Source organism: Panicum virgatum, chromosome 5N (assembly GCF_016808335.1).
Source record: "Panicum virgatum strain AP13 chromosome 5N, P.virgatum_v5, whole genome shotgun sequence".
NCBI lineage: Eukaryota > Viridiplantae > Streptophyta > Magnoliopsida > Poales > Poaceae > Panicum > Panicum virgatum.
This window is the reverse complement of record NC_053149.1, coordinates 49217965-49237270: the sequence shown is the minus strand read 5'-3', so window position 1 is coordinate 49237270 and position 19306 is coordinate 49217965. Positions and strand designations below refer to the sequence as shown.

The 19306-nt window shown below is 49.5% G+C and overlaps 2 protein-coding genes and 1 long non-coding RNA gene across 7 annotated transcripts; all 3 read right to left on the bottom strand.

Annotated features, from left to right (window-relative positions):
- Window positions 1-515: 515 nt before the first annotated feature.
- Window positions 516-3408, bottom strand: LOC120671999 (probable long-chain-alcohol O-fatty-acyltransferase 5). The gene has a single exon (XM_039952281.1). The coding sequence runs from the start codon at window positions 3302-3304 to the stop codon at window positions 2228-2230; it is 1077 nt and encodes a 358-aa protein (XP_039808215.1). The 5' UTR covers window positions 3305-3408; the 3' UTR covers window positions 516-2227.
- Window positions 3409-3598: 190 nt separating this feature from the next.
- On the bottom strand, window positions 3599-7185 carry LOC120671998 (GDSL esterase/lipase At1g28600-like). 2 transcript variants are annotated; one of them, XM_039952280.1, is made up of 3 exons: window positions 6680-7178; window positions 4764-5435; window positions 3599-4157 (listed from the first exon to the last, which is right to left on the bottom strand). In XM_039952280.1, the coding sequence occupies exons 1-3, from the start codon at window positions 6954-6956 to the stop codon at window positions 3958-3960; spliced, it is 1149 nt and encodes a 382-aa protein (XP_039808214.1). In that variant the 5' UTR covers window positions 6957-7178; the 3' UTR covers window positions 3599-3957. The 2 variants fall into 2 exon arrangements, with proteins under 2 accessions (XP_039808214.1, XP_039808213.1); XM_039952279.1 differs by having other exon boundaries at window positions 3599-5435; window positions 6680-7185.
- Window positions 7186-10731: 3546 nt separating this feature from the next.
- LOC120672000 lies at window positions 10732-15459 on the bottom strand. 4 transcript variants are annotated; one of them, XR_005673927.1, is made up of 6 exons: window positions 14980-15459; window positions 14796-14873; window positions 13414-14612; window positions 12934-13008; window positions 12776-12865; window positions 10732-11153 (listed from the first exon to the last, which is right to left on the bottom strand). It is a non-coding gene; the product is annotated as an uncharacterized LOC120672000 (long non-coding RNA). The 4 variants fall into 4 exon arrangements; XR_005673926.1 differs by having other exon boundaries at window positions 14456-14612; window positions 14980-15457; XR_005673925.1 differs by having other exon boundaries at window positions 14553-14612; window positions 14980-15454.
- Window positions 15460-19306: the final 3847 nt, after the last annotated feature.

The window sequence follows — 19306 nt, the reverse complement described above, 5'->3', positions numbered from 1 at the left end:
GAAGAGTACGGGATAGAGCCCGTGCTGCCTTGATGACACTATGACAGATGAGCAAAGGGAGGAAAAGAACAGGAAGCGGCGTGAGGCGTATAAGAGGAAGCAGTGTCATGCGCACAACAAGGAGAATGTAGACCACTATTTCCAATGTTGTCTTCTGTAGTTGTTTGTTGTTGTCCCATTCAAAACTACATCATCTTTCTTTCGTGTCGTAGCTGACAAACATGGTGCACCAGATGAACATGGTGCACCCAGCACCAGCGCTCCTTCAATCAACGAACATCTCGACGGTATGAACAGATTAATATTTATGTTAGCTGTTTATGCAACTAAATATCTATTCCATCTTTTTTTCCCCATTTGGTGCTAAGTATCGGTTTGTCCAGCTGCATCTGATTTTTGTACTATTGCGGCACTCCATGTCACATTAATTTGATTTTCAACTGCAGCGTGCTCGAAATCAGTTGGCACATACTTATACGGGCTTTAAAGAAAGCAAAGCTTTTTGGTATTTCCGGTATTACATATTTTGACTCAGGTTTGTTGTTCTTTTATTGGCCAGGCCTTACGTGTGGTTTAGTCTTATTTTTGTATCGTAATATATTTGATTTTGGAATGATGTATGAGTTGTGGTCAAACCAAATTTATATTTTTTTTCTCGGGGTTATAGTTCATGGTATTTAATCTTTATTGGTTGTAGGGATACTAAACAATCTGAATATGTGATATTAGATTTTATATGTTAAAATAAGCTAGCAATGTGGGCTTGTATGTAAGAAAAATGACTGAGGAATGGCTGTCTTCTACCGTTGCTGTTTGAATGATATAAAAAACTAAGGTCTCAAGCATATGCAGATATGTCTCATGATCTTTCAGCTTGTTTCATGGTTTTGTGTAGTGCTTCTCGGAATTTACATTGATAGGAAACGATTTACATATTCTAATCTGTTTAATCTTGTTTCCAGGAATCTTCTTTACCTTCCTGTGAACTTGCTGAGAAGGTGATAGGCGTGTGCAGTGAAAAGCTACAGTATTTCTTAATCCTTCAAAGAGGACACCCAAATTGTGGCATATGAAATGGAAAAACAACATTACTGGTCCATCAAAGGGAAACTGGGGAATCAGGATGTTAGCCGTCCTGAGCAAAGATGGTTCTTTCTATAATTGGTACTAGATGTACTGTTATTGGCAATGTTGCAGTCCCAGCTCATACTGACGACTCTAATCATAAACTACCTTCCACATAAGATAAGCTCGAACAACCTTTCTGTGCTGAAAATGTAGTATGTACTGATCAATTGAAATGTGGCCACAATGAAAGGGGCATAGTCCATTGCTGCAAAGCCTAAGAAGAAGGCCGCCGTTGATTCAGACAAAATTCTAAGCTCAATCCTCCAGACCTATCTGAAGCAGTTTCACATTGTGATGCTGATACTGAAAAGGAAAGTCTTGTAGAATCTTGAGAGGAGACCAATGGAGCACCTGCTGATAAATTGAGGCCTGTTTATATTACACCTGTCAAACAAAAGCGAAGCTGACCTTTTGGGCCAAGTCATCATATATAGTTTCTTAAAAATGCTTGTTGCAAGTAAAATTTAATGCGATTGTTTTTTTTCGTAACATTATTCTTTAAACATGTGTGTGCCGCACGTACATCCTACTAGGCATACGTAAAAGGAAATTGATGTACACAAGAGCCAATGCTTCTTGTTAACAAGGCTGATCTGTTGCCGTTAAATACCAGGTTTACCTTCTCCGTGTGATTTGATTGCATACTACCTTTATGGGTAATTGCCTTATAACTGACATCATTACTAGGTTTATTTTTTAAAAATATATATCATTGCCACATGTCAACTTTTACTATAACTATCTGGATTTTTAAAATATGTGCGTGCTGCACATGGGCATCTGCTAGAGTGCTAGTAGGATTAAAAAAAGACACCAAATAGTCCATACCTAACAATAGCTATTGGGCCGAATAATAACGGACAGTCCAAGAGGAGGGGGTGGGGTCTTCAGCCAATGGTTCCACTTTTTGCAGCGCCGGCGATGTGCAGCTCCAGCGACCAATCTGTTTCACATTAATAAATTCGCAGGCCATAATCACTTAATCTTCCTTATTATACCGTGTAAAACACAACGATACAGTCAGTATTTTAACCACTAAGCTGCCCATAAATCGATCCGGCGCACGGCCCAAAAAGAAATCTGGCCTGCCTACCGGCCTCTAGCTTGAAGCTACTCCAGATGGACGACGGATCAGATGCTTCGCGGTGCTCCAAACCATGGCCACCAGCGCCGTGGTCTCCTCCGTGAGGCGCACGTCCGTGCCGGCTCTCACGAACGGCCCGAAGAACATCTCCGAGATGGTGACCACCATGAACACGGTGACGAGGAGGTACGCCGCCGCCTTGGGCGGGCGCCACAGCCCGGCCGCCCTGGCCCAGCGCTCGGCGATCTGGGACGCGGCCTGGAACATGAAGAAGAGCAGCATCTCGCCCGTGGGCCGCCGCAGCGTGAGGTACCAGTAGAGGAGCTCGTGGAGCAGGCCCGACATGAGGAACGCGGCCAGCACGCCGGCGTCCCGGCCCCACCGCGCGCGCACGGGCTCGTACGCCGACGCGCGGAGGAGGTCGACGGCCATCAGGTTCCACTGCCGGCCCCAGAAGTCGTTGAGCGACGTGACGGCTAGCGGCGCGCTGAAGTGGCGCTCCATGCTGGCGCCCAGCACCGCCGCGGAGGCGAGCGCGACGGAGGAGAGCACGAGGTCGAGCGTGAGGAAGATCTGGATGCAGTAGAGGTAGTGGAGCGCGTAGAGCGGGAGCCACCCCGTGTAGGGGTACGCCGCGGCGAGGCAGCCGAGGAGCAGCGCGCTGCGGGAGCAGGGCCTGAGGAACTCGGCGACGGGTGGCGGCGGCGGCGGCGGCTGCTTGCCGGCGGGCGGGCGGCTCTGCACGAGGCGGACCTTGATGGGGAGGCCGGCGCAGAGGACGAACGGCAGCAGCGGGAGGCCGGGGTGGAGCGGACCGCGGTCAAGAGCGAGGAGCACGAGCTTGTTGACGGCGAGCCAAGTGTGGAAGAAGGTGGAGAAGAGGCGCAGGTGGAGGGAGGCGAACGTGCAGGGCAGGTACGCGAACACCGGGAACGTCGGGGAGAGCGCGGCCAGGCGCGGCAGGCCCGGGCGGAGGCGGCGGGCGGCGAACCGCGCGTACGCCGCGCACGCCGGGGTGAGCAGCGCCGCCCACGCGAGCGCCCGCAGCTCCGACTCCATCGTGGGCACGGGGAGGCGGCCTTGCATGGGCATGGCTGGCGCACGCGATCAAGCAGCAGCCGGCCAGCTCCCTCCAGAGCGCCACGAGCACACACATATATATACGCGCCGCGCGCAAGAGGCAGAGGAAGTTTGCGTTGCGCGGCGCGCGGTGTGCGGGGTCATGTGGATCGCGGCAGCGTTTGGATTGAGAGGCAGGGGCCAGAGCAGGTTGGAAGGGGATCGCGGGGACACGCCACGCCACAAGCGCCTGGATCCTGGAGCGCGCAATCGCTCACGGAAATGCCGTGATCGCAGCCCAGAGACACTCCCAACAGGCAACAGGCATCAAGCACTAACTTCACTCTGAACGTATGTAGTATTAGCATGATGTTTCTGGGTATCGTATCGACCTTTTCGCCCCTCCAAAAACACACATATTACAGACGCAAACGCTCACGGAGTCATGGATCACATCAATCAATCTTTGTACTGCTACAAACCCAAATTCTCACTGTACCACTTCTGTTCTAGTGAAATCTGTCAACCTTAGCTTACTGTACCCTGTCCCTGAGACCAAGTTGCCTGTAACGTCATTGCAGCTACACACGTAACTCCGATGTGTTACCATTCTACAGCTTAATAACAATGGATCTTGTAATAAGGATCAGCGGACCACCCGGAGACAGAGAAGTCTGCTTCGATTGTCAGCAGGTCTCGGTGAGAGGGACCGGGGACGCGTACGGTCCGTGCAGCACCCCGTCGGCGATTACCTTGTACACCGCCTCCGTCGGGTGCGTGCCGTCCCAGGACCCGTACGTCGACGGGTCGTCGCAGACGCGGCACCCGGGCTTGCCGCACGGCACCGTCTGGTTGCCGCAGCAACTCCGCAGGGCGTTCGTGAAGCCTGCAGGCGCATCCATTCACCAGCAGTCACAGCATCAGTCATTCATGGCATGTGGTTTCCCGTTTCCTACTCCACTTTGTTTGGGACCGTTAATCTTTTTTTTAAAAAAATCATGACCGTTATGGTGGCCTTAAAAAGATGAGAGCTATTATGTTGGTTGTCCTGTGCTAATATTTGGTTCATGACCCAATTAAGATCTGTACCAGGCCCAAAACAACTAGCTCTTGGGGCTTGCTAGCTGCACGTGAACCCATCCACATGGCCTAGACGCTCCTCTAATTTTGTTGGCACGTGCAGCAGCTGAGCTGGTGGTGGCCACAACTCCGCAGAGCCTTTTTGCCATAACTGCCTAACTCGCCCCAGTAAGGACAACCCTGTCCCTGTGCTCGCCTTGCCTGGCAGTGCTTCCAATGGAACAGGGCCCTGGTGTACTAGTACGTGCCAAGACACTCCGACAGGAGGTGTCTCGCCTCGCCGACCGGTGCGCCGTCGCCGTCGCCGCGACCGGAGCCAGAAGGGCAGGCAGACCGTGCCGCGGGCGGTGTCGCTCGGTCGGATGAGCAATGAGTCTGATGTGCAGGGGGCGCGGCGCGGCACGGCACGTACCTAGCTCCCGGGGTGCTCGGAAGATGCTCATCATGGCGCCGTACCAGTCGGCGTAGACGATGGTGACGCCCGGGTGGCGCCGCCGGAGCCTGTCCAGCTGCTTGGTGAGCACCCGGTTGTGGTACTCGGCGAAGCGGTTGAACCAGGCCAGGCACCCCGTCGAGGCGTCGTAGTCCCAGTACCCGGGGTCGCCGCCGAACCGCCGCAGGTAGAGCGGCGCGCAGCCGAAGGGCAGGTTCCCGGGCACCACGAACGCGCGCGCGCCCATGCCGACGAGCTCCTCCACGGCCGCCGCCAGCTTGCCCACGACGGCCGGCACGAAGCCGCGCACCGTGTCCCGCGGCACGCCGCCCAGGAAGGCCAGGTTGTAGTCGTTCCCGCCGATCTCGCCCAGCGCCACCAGCGCGCCGCCCAGCAGCGCGCCGGTGCTGGCGTTCCGCTGGTGCCCCGGCCCCGCCGCCGCCGCGGCCTGCGCGAGCTCGCGGAGGTGGGTCCGGAACCAGAGCATCTGCGTGTCGAGCGAGAAGGGGTTGATGTTCATGCCGTTGCCCGCGAAGAAGGTGCCGTTGTTGGCGGTGGCCGAGATGATGGCGAAGTTGGCGCCGTTCCGGAAGTCCGCCGGCGCCGTGCCCGTCTGGATCGCCGTCACGTTCGCCAGCCCGAACTCCTCCGCTGCGGCGGCGGCGGCACCAGGCAATGCAACACAGGAGAGAGCGTCCGGTTAGTTCGTTCGTTGCATTGGCTACAGTGCGTCGTCGTCGGTAGAATAGAGAATGGAATGGACTGCACGCAGTTCGCGGCGGCGCCACGGCGATCGATTCCATGGCTTTCGGTGACCGCCTCCTTCGCTTTCGGTGACTACTATGCGCTTCAAAATGCGCGCGCGGCGCGGACTATTAGAAAGGGGCAATAATGGCAGGTAAACTGCTGCCATTTTGGGGATGTCTACAGGAAAGCACACGGGTCAATGGCTTGCAGTTGCAGGTTTGCGATAGGTTCATGGATGGCAGAAGCTTGCACGCACGTACAGGGCCGAGCTGATCTCGGCACCGATTTTCATTTTTCTAACCTTTCCCCTGACTCCTGTGGAGGAAGAACCTGACGACTTTCTAGTGCCTCTTTAAGTGAAATAGCACCCATTTGTATAAATTTTTTTTATAATTAGGTTATAAATAGTAAGGTTCTCTTTAATGTGATACACCTGTTTGGCCCCGGGGCTTAAGCACTGGATTTATAGTGCAGGAGTCCACGTACCGGTACAGCTACAACTGGTACAGCTACATCTCAGCCTTGTGCCTGGACTAGGGGACGGGACAGAACTCAGGTAAGATAAAAGCGCCACGCACGCACTCGCCCAGAAAAAAGCGAACTGGACTGGCACGTACTCAGATCATAAAACCATGTTGTTTCAGGGGTTCCAGTTCATATGAACACTACTATACTATTAGATAGAGAAAACCAAATCAAGAACATGTTTACCATCAAATTTGCCATTGACTCTTCCATTAGATGAAGAATCAAATCGAGAGCGTGTTTACCATCGAATTTGCTTTGTACACTTGCAGACACCCACCCAGCGCACTACATGAGTTTTACTCTACTATGGCTTTCTATAACAGCTGTGCTCAGTTGCCCCTCCCAAAAAGAGGGCATTTACCACGTTCATTTGAGCGCGGCAGGGCAGCAATGAGTTCTGACGACAACCGTTCCCTTTCTTGTATTAGAAAGCAGTAACCTCCGGGCATTTCGGCAACCCGTAAAGGTCGCCCATCATGCTGCCTTATTACTGAAGAACAACAGGATGGCAATTCGATCGGGGTCGACACTGACGTTTCTTTTGAGGTTCAGCGTGCCAAACAGAGAGGAAAATGCATGCTCGGGCCAAGCGCTGGCAGGCAGGCAGTGTGTGTGCTCACCGATGAAGTCGATGACGAGGCGGCCGTCGCTGGCGCGGCCGGTGGGGCGGCCGAAGAACGTCCGCCCGTACGGCGGCGCGCCGTAGGGGCTGTGGCTCGTGGCCGTCAGGCGGACGTAGTTGCCCGTGTCCGTCAGCGAGTCGCCGAAGCTGAAGATGCGCGTGTAGCAGCCGAGCGCCGCCGCCGGCCCGCCGCCGCCCCCGAGGACGGCGGCCAGGAGCGCGAGGGACCACCGCGCCGCCAGCGAGGGGGAGCAACGGTTCCTCGGCAGCCTCATGGTCGTGCGAGCTAGGCACCAATGCGCACGAGGAGTGTCTGATGGAGGAGCAGAAGCAGAGTGGGAGGGAGCTCGCGTACGTAGCTAGCTAGGTCTCTTAAACGGACGAATGGAGACGGCGGTGCGCGAGACACCGGCCGCTCACCGAGCTCTGTGGTGTGCGATGGGCTAACGGGGTGAACACTCAACAGCCAGCCCGCCAGCAGGTATTTCTTGTTGAGCGTCTGTGGAGCTCCGATCCACGCCCCATAAATTCAGTCAGGCATGGGTAGCCCCGTCCAAGGATTTTGCGAGGACACTGGGCAACAAAGGTAGCAGACACAGGCACACACAGCACTGTGCGCGTGTGCTGTTCACACAAACTACAGCCACCACGCCTGTGAAACCCTGAACTTACCTGGTATGGTAGCAATCTTTGCTTCTGAACGTCCCTGTAACAGTATAGTAGTACCAGACCAGCCAGTCACCTCGTTTTCACCTCACCTTTTTTCTTCTTTTTACCAGCACGATGTTCGTGACTCGTGAGCCAGTAGATCAACGTAGCAGCAGCCAGCAACAGCTAGCATCTGCAGCTCCGGGAACTTCCAGGCATGTCGCTGGCGCGAAAGGACCCCGCGCGTTGTGCGTACTTGGGAGCCGCTGGGCCCTGCAAGAACAACGTGAGAAACCGGCCAGAAGGGCATGAATGCTCGAAGCAGATTTGGTGTCGTCCCTGAGATCGGTAGCTCGTGGACTCTAGCCCTCCCCCCGGCCGTTGTATCTTGCTCCTGTCCGCGCGAGGAGATTACCGCCGATGTGGCGCGGCCGCCAAGCACACACATGATGCCCCGGAATGCCAATGGGGTCGCCGGCATTTTCCGTTGTCAGTTTGCTAGTCCCCGGCGCAAAACGGCATGAGCGGGGTCGTTTTCAGTGGAAATGTGCTAGATTCTCTGCACTATAGATGTCCAAATGGGCCGGGTTAGATGGGCGGCACGGAAAACGGCACTAAAAACACGACACGAACATGGAACGACACGGTGGGTTTAGTGTTAGTGCCAGCACGACACGGGCGTAGTGTAGTGTGTGGGCCGTAATCCCAGCACGCAGTGCTGGCACGGGCACGATACGGATAATGGGCCGGTACGGATCTGGCACGGTACCTATTTGATATTAGCCGTTAGACCTGATCTACTAGTCGTTAGCCTTACAGGTTTACTGGACCGGGAGCCCATTTAAGACCCGTTACAGCGACCAGCGTATATATGCCACGAACGACGCCTCTAACGCTCACCTCTCGCCTCTTCCGCTCCGGCCGCTGATCTGCGCCGCCGGCCGCCGATGGTCATTGTCCTGAGCCATTTAGTCTTCCTGTGCTACACCTTGTCCTCCCGCTCGACTCCCCTTCTCTTTTCGTCCTCCTGAGCCTTTTTGTGGTGGTAGTGCCTGGGCCGGCACTAGCACGGCGTGCTAACCGTGCCACCGGCACGACACCGCACGGTTAAATATCTATAGTGTAGTGTCTGGGCCGAGTGGTCAGCACGCAGTGCCGCACGGCACGACCAGGGTTTTAAAATCCGACCGGTGACCGGTAACCGCCGGCCTCCGGTTCCGGTATACCGGTCCGGTTTGGCCGGGTACCGGTCGGAACCGGACAAATTCAAATTTAAATTCAAACTTCCTAGTTCAACCGGTTCGTACCGGTATATCAGCCGGTTAGACCGGTATACCGGCCGGTTTGACCGGTAACCGGTCAAATTCAATTTTTTTTGGTTTAAATTCAAATGCCCGCAAAGTATACTAAATAAATGTTTGTATAACATATTTTAGTCTAAATGAACCCTCCAACCCTCTTTTGTACTACTTTTACATTGTATTTGTATACTTTTGTATGCACGTTTTTTTTGTTTAACTTCAAATCCCCGCAAACTATACTAAATGAATGAATTTTTGAGAAAATTTGACACCATTAGATTAGTCGCATCTTGAAGTATTTTTAGGAATTTTTTGAGAATTTTTCATTTTTTAATTCAAATTTAAATTTTGAATTTGGACCGGTTTCATACCGGATCAAATCGGAACCGGTCCGGACCGGTTTGACCGGTTACCGGTCAAACCGGACCGGTTACCGACGGTTTGGTGAACCCTGGGCACGACTAAGGGTTAGTGTCGAGTAGTGTAGTGCCGAATAGTATCAGTGCCAAATAGTATTAGTGCAGTGTCGGGTCGGGCTGCACGTTTGGACATCTATACTCTGCACCAAGGGACTCTACTATTTCTTGTGGGAAATGGGGAAATGTAGCGCACAAGGACCATTTGTGAAAGAAAGTGCCCCGAACACACAGCTGAGTGAACACATCGACCTGCATAACTCATGAGCTATTATATTTATATATATGAAACAATTATATTTTCAAAGCAAATCTCTCCCTCATCAATTGACCGAGAAGTGCTGACTTTTTCTGTGGGAAATTTATGTTTATGCATAGTTTCAATTGCACTTTCGTGATTTGCTATTGCTTTACACAAATTTGGTTCATGCCAGTATATATGATGCACCAATGCCGTCACAATCAAATTCTTCTGAGCAACAATGGCGTGATTAAGGTTAATAAAGTCATAAATGCCTAATTCATTCGGTCAATGGGCTACCACGTACGGTGCCAAGGGCTAGCCAGCGACTTCACTTTTGAAGGGTAATAGTAGTGCAGGTTGGGGTCAGCGTAGAGAGAGATAGAGATAGATAGATAGACAGAGAGAGAAGGTTGGCAGCAAATCTCACACTATGCGTAATAGCCAAGGAGAGGTGACTGAGGGTATTTTTTTATTTTAGTTTACTCTAAGTTAAATTTCTCTAAATTTGAACAAATTTATAGAAAAAAGTATATATAAACACAATTTACTTTTATCACATCCACCATGAATTCTTGTTGAGGTACAGTCGTTTGGAATTGTAGATGAGATTGTAAATTCATACAAATATAGTAACTTTTAGTATGTTTATAAATATATTATAACAAAAAATGGGGTCAAAGTAGACCATAAAAATCAGAAGTGCATTTGCTTTTTTTTTTTGTTTTGTTGGGGGGGGGGGGGGGGGGGTATGTGACCTAAGCATGAGCATCTGAGAAAATGTATTGGAGATATCTCTGAAGATGAACTCAAGTCTCAAGTACAAAGGTGCTCCCTTATAGGAGTGATGATGATATACATCGCTCATGCCCTAAGTCATTCTTACTCTGACCCCCTGTTTGTGTTTAAATGGCTTCATGAAATGTATTAATCGACTTTCAATCATGTGAATACTATGTTTTTAGAATAACAGGCAAGATTGCCCAGCTCCATTCAAAAGAGAACAAAGCAACATAGTTTTAGCGTGTTTTCAGCACCCTTACATTCTGAGACAGCCACGCAGCAACACCAGACTACCCAACGACAGGCTAATGCTGAGGCGTCGATACAGAGTTTTAAAGCAGAGTACGATACAAAACAGGACACACACCGAAAACAGCCAAAGCTCCTAGGACATGTCTTCAGTACATCTTGCAATCATCATCCAACTTCTTCATGATCACCTTCCTTGCTATCAGGCAATTGCCAAGGGGGTCTTTAGCTGACCCTCCAAGAAGCTGCAGCAATGGGTAACTTGTTCTGCCAGTTCCTGCTTGAAGATTGGCATCCAGGTTTTCATGCTTGACTAAACTCTACTCACCACCATGTTGATACCCTGCCACTGAAGATTTCAGAACACAAAATCATTTCTCATTAGCCATAAGCCCCACATAACTCCTGTAGAGATACCATTGACCATCTCAATTTTTTTCTCATTAAGCCATCTACTAGCTAGACTAAGATAATCATCAGTTACCAAACCAAAGAAATGATAAACTAGGTTCCACATATATCTAGCCACGCACAATAAAAAAAGAGATGCTGCAAGAGGCTACAACCCACTCATTACATTCACATCAAACTGCAGCACCTCCGTCTGCAAACACACTCATAATGTTTACAAAAGTAAATAGGAGACACCAACAAAGTTCACATGGGAATTTATTAAGCAGCAATCCTATTGCTAAATCTCCATCCATGGTTGGCGAAAATTTGCATAACCGTTGTCTACAGTGATCGGCATGCATCCTTCAACAAGTTGGTGTCATCATCACACTTTTGTAGCAGCGACCATATCCGAAGCCAATGTGTGGCCCTGAACAATACCTGCATATAAGTTTTCATCGGAGAATTATAAAAAACAATATCATTTCTGCTCAACCATAGAGCCTAGCAAAGCGCAGAAACTCCACATAATAATTGTGCTTTATATTTACAGTCAAAGCGAAGTAGCCAATCATTATAGAATTGAGCAACACTCGTTGGTGGTATAAAGCCAAAAGTGAACTATACCACTCCCAAAGAAATTTTGCAAAATGACAATCAAATAATAGGTGTTGGATAGTTTCATTATGTGAACAAAAAACACATTTCTTGCTACCATTCCAATTACGCCTAGCTAGATTGTCTTTAGTTAGCACAACTCCTCTATGCAAGTACCACATGAAAATCTTAATTTTAAGGAGAATCTTTGCCTTCCACAAAGTCGTATTCTGCCTTACATGACCATTACAAATTAAAGCACTATACATTGAATGGACAGAGAAGATTTCACTTTGGTGTAAACCCCATTTAAAGACATCTTCCCTCTCATTCAATCTTACTTGAGCTATCCTAGCAACTAGGTTATACCATGATACCAAATTATTCCCTACCAAACCCCGTCAGAAAGAGATATTTAAAGGAATGGAGTTGAAAACCGTTGCAATAGAAATATGCTTTTTTCTTGCAATGTTATACAGAGAAAGATAGTGTTGACTAAGAGTGAAATTGCCCAGCCATTTATACTTCCAAAACCTAATGTTCTCACCATTATTTAGTTGGAAGCTACCTAAGTTAAGGAACTTGTCTTTAACCTTCATTACCCGACCAAAAATGTGAGTCACCTGGTCTTTTTTGAACTTGTGCAATTGGTTTATCCTTTATGTATTTTCTTTTTAGGAGATTTTGCCAAAGACCATCCTCATTGATCAGTTTAAACAACCACTTGCTTAGCAAACATTGGTTTTGAATGTCTAAGTTTTTTATGCCCAAGCCCCCTTGATCTTTTGGTTGACACAGATGCTGCACATATTCATGTTCAGTACAGAATTGACATTCTAGTGGCTTAGTTGCCCCTCTCTTCAAGAGGTTATCGATTGTCATGATCTTTGTTCTTGGCCAGCAGCCAAAGGAAAACTTGAATATGAGGGGAGACAACAACCTTCCAAACAGCCGGAACATACATAGGCTGAACCCCTCTGAAGTTTATTACTGCATACTAGTAAGGTGCCCGTGCTAACGCCACGGATAAATTTCAAACGTACACCAAACAACACATAATTCATAGTCTAAACTGAGAAATATATGTTTCACACAAAGATGTAACAGAGTTATTATGTTGATTACACAACCATATTCATAGAGCAAAATCAAATTTAATGCCCATACTAACGCTACGGCGACATCATATAATCACCCAACCAAACCAAAAGATGATATATGTTATGGTAATCAGCCAACTTCTAATCATAGAAATAAGCATAGTGACATCAACCAAAACTGAATTCCCCTCTTTTATGAATGGAAGTGATGCAATATAATATTCAGATTATATTGCCAAGGAACATATTTTTGTTGACATGCCAATTATGGCAGGAAACATAATTGTATTTATCCCCTCTTTTAGTGAACAGAAGTGATGCAATATAATGTTCAGATATTGAGCTGCAATATCTGAAGGTTCCTACCCTGCATTTCTTTAGCTCATTTTGTACTGCTACCTGCCTTCTCTTCAACTTAATCATGCCTCTTCATCATTGTGCTGCTTCAAGAATGACCTGACAAGAAAAATGAAGAAATTTAATTGACTTGATTTAATTGAATCTGATGGATGTTGTAATTTCACCGTTTCATTGAATTGCTGGAGGGCTGCTCCCATCCGTGCAGGGTGTGCTTCTCTGCCGCACCGCATGCAACCAGCCTGCAGGGAGTCATAGGCGGAAGAATCTTCATTTGACCATTCAAATTTTAGAGATGTAAGCATTTGCAGATGAAGCTAAAAAGAAGCTGTAAGCAATGCCAGCCTTATAAACTGTAAGCATTCAAATTTTAGAGATATAAGCTGTAAGCAATGTCAGCTTTATAAAAAAGAAACTGCGTACAAGAGAAGGAATCAGTGATTGGGAATGGAATCAGTTATCAGCAAGCCACCATGAAGTTGCCCCTCATCATTTTAGAGATGTAAGCATTTGCAGATGACGCTAACAAATGTCAATAAGACCATAGGCCTAATCTTTTATTGGTCTACGAAGTAACACTTCATAACTACCTTGTTGGAAACATGTGGGGCAGACAGGCAGCTACACCTCAAAGTAGGCAGCTACACCTCAAAGTATATAATCTGATTTCTGAATTAACCAATCTGAAAATTGTGCACTCTCTGCTTCCTTCCTAAGACAACTAAAAGTTTCAAAACTAATAAATGTGAACCAGACCACACAATACACCTAAATGTGCAAGTCAATGTCCACAGCTAGTTTAGAGCAAGTATTATGGATCCTAGTCAGCAGGCTAAATAGTTGTCCATGTCACAGAAATCCTAGGTGGAAGAGAGAGAACGGAAGAGAGAGATGAGGGCGGGCGACTGCTTACTCGCCTGCGTAGAGCAGCGTAACCAAGAAAATGTCTCAGCGCAAAAAGCGGGTACCATGCATTTAATAGGCAACAGTGAGCGATTTTATTATACAAGCATCCGTTTGCCGCAGGCGTTGAGTGACGTGGCGTGCCCATGCGCCGGCTGCCAACTATTTCTATTATCCTTGCTCTTATTCTACAGCAGAGAATCAACGACAACCAAGAAACTTAACCAATAACTCAGACCCTTTTAGGACCCTAGCCCCCAAGCAGTCCCCTAGAACTGAGCACACAATCCTTCACCTCCCGAGGATTTTAGCGATAAAACATTCGGCACTCAAACCTAATAATGTATCATTTTTTCTTCAAAGAATGTTTCTAAAATTCCTGCATAAAACCAGCTGTGTTTTCATTTCTATTTTTCACAGAAACTAAATTTTGAGAACATATTAATCCAATGTCGTACTGGCAAAAAATATACTTTTTTAAGGGAACAGGGAGAAACATACTATGTAAAGAAGACTTAAGCCACAATGAACTTAATGGATATTTTACTCAGACCATTTCAAGGAGGTGCCTTTTGATCTCTTAGTTATCAGCTAACGGTGAAAGGAGAATCTACAACTTGCCCTAATAATCTGTGGCGGGCACATCTCATTTGAAGCAGACACTACTTGAAATAAATGAATTTCAAGTACAAGCTGTCATGACAGCAACTTTATTCATAAATTTAAGATGTCTTCTGTTTCACAATAAATTTGAGATCAGTTAACCATGTCATGATAGGAACTTACGAATGAACTTGGTTGCAATGTGCAGCTGAGTGAACCATGTGCAGATGAGTGAAAATTCAGTAATATTAGAACCAATGTGGCTTAACACAAGGCATACCATTTGTATGCCAGCAGCCAAGTAGTAAGCAAAGATCCATTACCACACAAATTGGTAAGCCTGCAAGAGAACAACACAAATATCAAAATACGAAATGGAAGTTTAATAATTCCCTCTATGCATGTAACGAGAAAATTGCCCATGTTTAACTGCAGTCAAGAGAACAACACAAATATCAAAATATGAAATGGAAAGTTTAATAGTAGGAGTTCACAGATATTGCTTTGATTATCATTATCCTACCTGACAAGGAGGTAGCTAGAGGCGCAGCATCGTGATCACTGATCAGCATAGATGTCAGAAACGGCAGCATCTACAGCACTGCCGCCACCCGCCGCCCAAAATAGATGATCAGATCGACAAGCAAACGGTCGGCCTTCTTCCTAGACCGGGTCAGTGCGCAGGCCATGATGTAGGACGAACGTACCTGCACCGGCGGATGCTGGTTGTTGAGTGCCCCAAATCTCCTCAAAAGGGCACATCGCGACCGGACCGGATCCATGGCGGGGATGGCCAGGACAGTCGGTCCTCCGCGGGAAACCCCATCGCCGCTCGACCACGTCCCCGCCGCACGGTGGGGCGTCATTCGACGGGACCATCTCCAACTCGCCGCGTCCGTGGCCGGCGCGCCCCCGGGGACGGCACGGCCATCCGCGTCGCGCCCCATGGCGGATGCGGTGTTGATGGCCCAAAGGAGCGCAGCAGCCGCCGGCGGCTCCACGGTTGCCTCCTTCGGGGGGACGGGGGCAGTCGGCGCTGGCCGCCGGCGCCGTGTGCATCCTCCTCCTTCGCAGCGCGAGACAGCAGGCGTCGTACCTCGACCAGGGCGGCGGTGACGACGGGAGAGAGAGAGAGAGAGAGAGAGAGAGAGAGAGAGAGAGAGAGAGAGACTCGGGCGCTGATTTCACTTTCACGCACCTTGGCAGGCGGCGGCGAGGTGGGCGCCCCCGGTGCGCAGCCCCCCGCAGGCGGTGTAGAGCGCGAGGTTCGAGGGCTCGCACGCCGGCTGCGCCATGGCCCTCGTGGCGGCCGCCGCGGCCAAGGCGAGGAGGCCGAGCAGCAGCGCGAGGCGGCGGAGGGGGCGCTCCGACCAGATCGGGCAAGGTGGCGGCCGGATCCGGCTAAGGGGCCCCGGCGACGACCGGCGACTGGCGGCGGCAAAAAACAGAGAACGCCGAGTTTTAGAGGCTGGGGGAAGAGAAAGGAAGCGAGCCGTGCAGGCTGCGGGCCGGCGGCGGCGGTCGCAGGAGGCGGGAAACTGGAGTGAATGGCCGGCGATGAGAGAATCGCGGACCGAGATCCAATGCAGTTGCTATGGAGACTGTAAGTTTAGCAGTCGCTAGTTCGTAGCCATTCAAAAAACCATCCAACGACCCATATGAGTTGAGTACTACTTCTTGCTCTCCTTCCCTGAGGTCTTGACAGCAGTTCAGCTATAAGCCTTTGCGCGCAAATGGAAAGAGAATCTGCATATCCGCACATCGGCTCTTGTAACGATGATAATGCTCATTATCCTTTTCCTTATTTATTTTTGATAATTCTAAAGCTCTTTATTTTTGTCGGTACCCTGTAACTGGGCACCCACTCCTACTGTGCCAAGACTCGCGCACTTATCCGTAACTACACTCTAAGGAGCTGAGCAGCTGAACCCCTGGGGTCCGACTCCATCTCACCAGACCAACGGTCCCGGACCCGCTTCCCGCTCGGGGACGGGTCCGGTGTCACCACGTGCGGGGGTCCGGGACATCCACGTGCCATCCGGACTCCCGCAGATGGGTCCGGGACCTCCACGTGCCTATCCGGACCCTCGTGAGCTCTCGGCTCAGCTAACTGCTCGGGAGGGGTCCGGAGCCGCCACGTGTCATGCAGACGCGGGCGCGGGCGCAAGCCTTCCGCTGGAAGCTCCCTCACCCACCCGCATTAAGTGCGAGTGGTTGAGGCGTGCTCTGCTGTCGCTGGGTACGTGGCAGCTTTTGTCAGTCCACACTGTGGATCGCCAGTTACCGAGGCGTGCGGTCAAATCCCAGCGCCACACATGGACGGCAAGTCATGATGACCTACTTCTGACAACTCGGTAACAGTACGCCGCAACAGTGACAGAGAGGGTAACGCGGCGCTGCACCCTACCCTCTACGTTCGTAGCTGCCTACACCGACAGGACAGCTCAAGACCATACCCAGTCGGAAGCTACGCACGGAAGCCGCCGACGAAGATCTCCGGATCTGTAGCATTTAAGGCTCTGCTGTGTACAATATCAAATATATCGCCGAGCCCACCTGTCGGGGCCCCGCTCAGTGTACGTGCTCCCCTTGGACATATAAAAGGGAGAGCACGCCCGCTAGAACTCACACTGAACTCAGCACTAGACACGCCAAGACTCTCAGACTCTCTCGAGACTAAGGGAACGCAAGCAATACACACACAGTGGACATAGGGTATTACGCTCCGGCGGCCCAAACCACTCTAAACCAGTTGTGTTCATCGTGTTCTTCCACTAAGACCGAACTAACCCTAGCTAACTCCAGAGTACTCACCTTTTGGGTTTAGTCGGGTGCACTACGCCACTCGGCTGTGGGTTTGCACACCACGACAATTTTGTTGCTGGTTGTTACAAATGCTTCTTGCTTTATATGGTTTGCAAAAATAAAACAGAATTAGAATATAAATGGCAAAACAAGAAAACATCAAGATGCCATCCGACATCAAGAGAAATTCAACTGATTCTCCAAACTGATAATTTTGAGCATCTAATATGTACGAGCATGATGAAATTGGAGGAAATAATTGTGAGAATAAACTGATGATGATGATTTCCACTGTACACATATTAACGTTAGTACGTTACCGGTTACCATCTGTAACCACTAACCAAATTCCATCCTAATTTAGAGCAGAGCCATAGCAACATCGGCCCGCAGCCCGCTCCAAGAAAGGGCACCTTCCACCTTGACCTTGGTTATCCAAGTGCTGAACTGCTGTCAAGATCTCGCGTGAGGAGAGCAGGAAGTAGTACTGAACTCACATGGGCCGTTGGATGGTTTTTGAATGGCTACGAACTAACGACTGCTAAACTTACAGCCTCTATAGCAACTGCACTGGATCTCGGTCCGAGAATCGCTCCCGGGTCGCCTGGGAGGACGACCGAGGTTTGGAGGCCGGGGAAAAAACTGCAGCCAGTGGGAATCGAACCCTGGTGGCGGGCTGCGGGGGTGGGGGGGCGAAGCGGTACGCGTTGAAGCCGCGAATCCATATAACGTGGACCGTCCGATCGTGTTGATTCTTAGCTAGTTTAATTTTGAGCCATCGATTTCAATGATGTAGGAAATCTGGGTGCAATTTGTTGGGTTGAGTGGTCCCAGGTATCTCAGCGGGGGGGGCATTTTGTGGGTGGCTCTAGCATAGATTTTTTGGTGCTTTAAGGGCAGAAGAAGAAGAAAAGTGATTTGGAGGAATAGGAATACTCCCCCTTAGTCTCGTAGACCCAAATTAATCAATCTCCATCTAAATTATATACTACTTGCTACTTTGCTAGTAACTACTGTTATGAAGAAAATAGTAAATTAGTGCAATTATTTTTATAACTATATAATTAGTAGTCAAATGGTGCGGCCATCCCAAAGGAACATGTCCTTTGAAATAGTGTCCGTTAGTCTTGTATATAAACAAGAATCAATTAATGAGAACACAAGGATTCACTCCATTTCATTCTCTCCTCACTTTTACTCTGCAACACGTTATTAGTCACGTTTGTCTCTTCACTGGGCGCAAGAACCAAGCGTCGCCACCGCAAAGAAGAACTCGCCGAGTTGCTCTCTACTGGGCAAAAACGAGAAACAGGACTCAACTCGCCGGAATCGATGAGTAGACAAGAACTCTTGCAAAGAAGATGCTCTGCACCATCACGGGAACTCGACAAGGCCTAAACTTAACAAGTAAGACTGCGTGCTCTTACATTTCTTTGCAATCGACGATGGATTTCTGGCCCTCCTACTGCATGGTCGCCACCACCGAACCAAGGCCAGCGGCCTGGTCCCTTGCCGCCCTTCTGCAACTCGGGTGGCCCATCGCCGGCGGCCGCATCAGCGGCATTGGGGGCGCTGACTTCGTCATCCCCGGCAAAGGCGCCCTCGCCGAGCGGCGGCTTCCGCCCGCCGCCTTGGTCGCATCGTGGCCATGCACCACCATGGTGGGGCTCTCTTCGGCCGGCGGTGTCCGGCGACCAATCTTGACCGGCGCTAGAGGCGCGCAGGTGGCGGCGCACACCGGCAGTGGCCGGCGGCCGGCGAGGAGCGGTGCATTTGAGGGAGTAGAATCGAATCAGAAGAGAAGAAGGGAGGCGGCGGCGCACTTGCCAGGGGCAAGCAGCGGCAGTTTCCAGGAGAGGCGCTCACCCCTCTGCCCTTCTACGGGCCAGTCACGATGGACTGGTGTGGGCCTTGCAGGCCGGATTTCATTTTCCTTTTCTTTTACAGAAAAGCTTCCTGAACTTTATCTTAATTATATGTTTATAAGTCTCTAGATTGTTCAACATTGATGTATTATATTGTACATTACTTACTAATACCTTCAGTATTGGAACAACTATATTATACTAGATTTATTAGTATTGAGCATTTTGTGATCATCAGATCCTATATTTGTTGTGCAAATTTTTCCCCGAACAATCTAACCATGTGCCATTATTTCTCGGTATATTTCAATTTGTCACTTGCTATTCTACATCAGTAGAATATTTATACAAAAGGGCCCCAGAT